The following is a 3,703-nucleotide window of genomic DNA, read 5'->3' as shown; positions in this document are numbered from 1 at the left end:
TTTTAAATAATTTGAAAACTACATAATAATAAGAATTAGGAAAAAATATGCCTGAATAATTCAGTTGTACTAGTTTTATGAAATTCTGTATAAACAATATACAGTATTTTTCTTGTTTGTTTACATGAATATGGTCTTTTTATTCATTCTGACGTATATAATAATAAATAATATGATAATAATAACAATATATTTTTAGTTTTATTATGTCACCTCCACTGACCGTAAAAGGATCCCGAAAAGGCCCACGGACCACCAGTTGATAATCACAGTTGTAGCTTGTTTTGTGGCCCCGAACACATTTTTTCAGTGAGACAAGGAGCACAAATGGCTCTTTTGATTGTAAAGGTTGCAGACCCCTGATTTAGCTAAGCTACTACCAGCTTTAGGTGGCGGCAACACGGCCGCCGATAAACGTAGAAGAAGAAGGAAAAAGGACTTCCTGTAGTTTTTCGCACTGTTCGTCGCTGTTTTGTGACGTCAATGACATGCGCGCGACGCAACACGAGATTTTGCGAAAGAAATGTGCAGAGGGTAAAGATGCGAGGAGCTCAATGTCACCGAGTTTGATCATCATTTACAGACACAAAAGGAGGTTTTACCCGCCGGAAATAGTTAGATCTGTGAATAAACGTCAACCTATAGTCTGAGGTAAGTTAGCTAGTTTTGTGATAAAAGAGTTGTTCTTTTGATAGCATAGCTTACTTAGCACGTTCAGTCAACAAGACAAGTTGAACCCTCAGTCGTTTGACGAAATGTATGTTTTATGTTACTTTGTGCTTATGTAGATGCTGTTAAGCACAGTATTTCCATGTGAATCGTTAATTTGGTATTACAATTAAATTTCGTTTAGAATTTAGTCCAACGTGAACGTACAGGTAGACCTGTGTTTGACCAAGCCTAGAACAAGTTGTATACTAGTGTTTTAGCTGATGTTTTCAATTATCTACTTACCAAGTCAGTATGTGAGAACACGATTTGAGAATTATTCCGTATTTAATTTAAATGTATATAGTTCATGATGCAGCCACGTTCACTAATGCCGCCACAAATCTTCTTGTTTTTATCCCATTTCTTTTTGCAGGGAATTCTTTCAGAGGTGTCCAAATCTCCACCCTCTTTTCCCTCTGTAGTAGCTTAATGCCTTGTAGTTCATCATGGCCACCCAGGTTTGTAAAGTGATGGAGCTGATGCTGCGCTCTCCTTACTGCCACATTGCCAGAAGTAGACACTGCTTACCAAAGGCAGTGTTGGCCCCTGTGGGGTGTGATCGTGGGATTCCTGTGCTTCACAGAAGGTCTTTCAGCCTGGACTCTATGGGTCTAGGTCGGCCCTCGCTTGGTCCAAGTTCCCAGCTGCCTTGTTTAGAGAAAACGTCAGCGCTAACACAAAGAAACTTATCTGCAGCAGCTGTACAGGTAGGTTAAATCCCATTTTTCAAAACCCATAAAAATTCAAATCAAAACCTTTAAAATAAGTTTTGTATTTGATTAATGTGGCTTTAATACATTTGTACGCATTAATGTCTTTTCACAGGGCCAGTTTCGTCCTTTGAGCAGTTTTGACTATCTGGATCTCGGGACGTTAGAGGAGAATATACGTCAGGCTCAGGCTTTTAAAAATAAAAGACAATTCATCGTGGACCCACATCTGGCTAATGTGGTAGCACAGCATTTAGGACCTGATCTACGGGATAGTAAAGCTGTTATCTTGGAATGTAACCCAGGTATGTTTTATCTTTTTGTGCAGTGTTCATCCGGCTTTGGACAAACAAACCAAATTAATAGTATTTACAATAGAGTTGCACCGATTCTAGTTTTATGGGTTGATACCCATATTCAATATTTTAATAGCCCTGACCTGCCGATATTGATATTCTTTCAACAGGGCAGATAGTAGCTTAGTGTAGCTACAAACAAACAAACAAACAACACACACATACACACACACACAAAAAAAACAACAACATTGATTTGACAAACATTTCTCTAGATCTGACAGAGGTACAGCTGTCACTGTAAATACTACAATCAGCCCGGTTTCAATAAAATAAAATAAAATAAACTTGTGCATGTTTGTTTCTATCTTATTTAATATTCACTTGTAATAAATAGTGGCCATAAACAACTTCGATCAACTTGTTGTTTTAAAACTGCAAATAAATACAAAATATTTTACTTAGATAAGATCAAATAAAACTAATTAAATATAGAGTCCAGCTGATGGTGCATTCACGGACCAAATAAAAAGTCAGAGATCTCAGTATTGATGGTTTAAAGACGGGGGGGGGGGGGGGGGTTTTTTTTTTTTTTTTTTTTATTTGTCCAGCTGGTGACAGATTTAAGCCGATCAAGGCGAAAACCTTTGCAGTGAAAAACTGATTTAATTTCTGTTTCTATGTTTCTTAGGTCCGGGAGTGTTGACAAAAGCATTATTAAACGCTGGTGCTCAAAGAGTTGTAGCTCTTGAGGGTAGCGAAGTCTTCTTAAATAATTTGCAGGTACCACTAATGTCTTAAAGCAATCAAGCTATTTTTTTGACCATACACAGTATTACTTTACTTCTCATTATTTGAAAACCTGTTTATGTGTTGTAGGAGCTGGAGGCACAGCTTGATGGTCAGCTGAAAGTGGTTCACTGTAACTACTTTAACCTCGACCCCATCGGTTCTGGCAAGTTGGGCCCTGGAACTATGTTCTCTGACAAACTGTTCACTGACCTGGGAATATCAGAGGCTGCTTGGAATGATGGTATAAGAAAACAAAACTCAGAAACAGACAAAATCCACAATGTTGCAGATTTTCTCTTATGCATGCATACTTGCAGAGTAATGCTATGAGTTCTGCTCTCCACTTTTGAGATAAATGGAAAAAAATTGAATTTATTCTGTTTTAGTTTTTATTTTTTTACATTATTTAGCTACAAATTCTGTGTATTGCATTACAGAGTGCCAGCTTTTATAACTCTGCGTGTGTGGTAATGTTTTTATTTGTCCATCTCTCCAGATGTCCCAGTGAAGGTGGTGGGAATCCTGCCCCGTAGTAACATGCGTGGCTTTCTGTTGAAGACGGTTTATGCTTTGTTCGAGCGACTTTCCATTTACAGATACGGAAGAATAGAGCTCAACCTCTTTATTTGCGAGACGGAGTACATGGTAAATACAAAAACTATGCACATTTAAATCGTTTTTGTGAGTTTGGGATGACATGAATGCTCGCATCTTTTTATTTCATTTGAGCAGCTTAAAACCAACAACTTCTCCAGTTTATTAGTTGTAATAGTTGAAGGTTTGTGTCATCTTTGCCTCAGTTGCTTTATTCAGTTTTCACATCACAATAGCTTAGCTGATGCTGAAGTAGAATGTGATAACTTGTATAAATCATTACTAAGACACGTGTCAAACAATTAACCCAGTCGTTTCTTCATTAGAAAATGATGAGTCGTCCTGGTGACAAGCTGACCTACAAGGCCTTTGGTGTCCTCTGGCAGATGGCTTGTGATATTGAACTCCTGCATACGGTATAAAATGAAGAAGAAACCTTTTTAGTATACTTAGTAGAGATGCACTGATTCTGGTTTTGTGGGTCAGAAACGATTCTTAAAGAGCCCTGACTTGCCAATACAGATATCCAATAATATTTCAATGAACTAACCCAAACAAACTCATTTGCATGTTATTATTATTATTATTATTATTATTATT

General features: G+C 37.5%; 1 protein-coding gene across 1 annotated transcript in view; it reads left to right on the top strand.

Annotated features, from left to right (window-relative positions):
- Window positions 1-492: 492 nt before the first annotated feature.
- The window catches only part of tfb2m (transcription factor B2, mitochondrial), a 7,918-nt gene continuing 4,707 nt past the window's right edge, over window positions 493-3,703 (top strand). The window contains exons 1-7 of the mRNA XM_013999589.1: window positions 493-651; window positions 1,085-1,418; window positions 1,537-1,726; window positions 2,409-2,500; window positions 2,597-2,750; window positions 3,006-3,154; window positions 3,430-3,519. Coding sequence (XP_013855043.1) covers window positions 1,158-1,418; window positions 1,537-1,726; window positions 2,409-2,500; window positions 2,597-2,750; window positions 3,006-3,154; window positions 3,430-3,519 — 936 coding nt within the window. The 5' untranslated portion in view covers window positions 493-651; window positions 1,085-1,157. The remainder of the gene's footprint in view (window positions 652-1,084; window positions 1,419-1,536; window positions 1,727-2,408; window positions 2,501-2,596; window positions 2,751-3,005; window positions 3,155-3,429; window positions 3,520-3,703) is intronic.

Source organism: Austrofundulus limnaeus, unplaced genomic scaffold (assembly GCF_001266775.1).
Source record: "Austrofundulus limnaeus strain Quisiro unplaced genomic scaffold, Austrofundulus_limnaeus-1.0 Scaffold2359, whole genome shotgun sequence".
Lineage (NCBI taxonomy): Eukaryota > Metazoa > Chordata > Actinopteri > Cyprinodontiformes > Rivulidae > Austrofundulus > Austrofundulus limnaeus.
The sequence above is the reverse complement of the archived record's forward strand: the minus strand, read 5'-3'. Positions and strand labels throughout refer to the sequence as shown.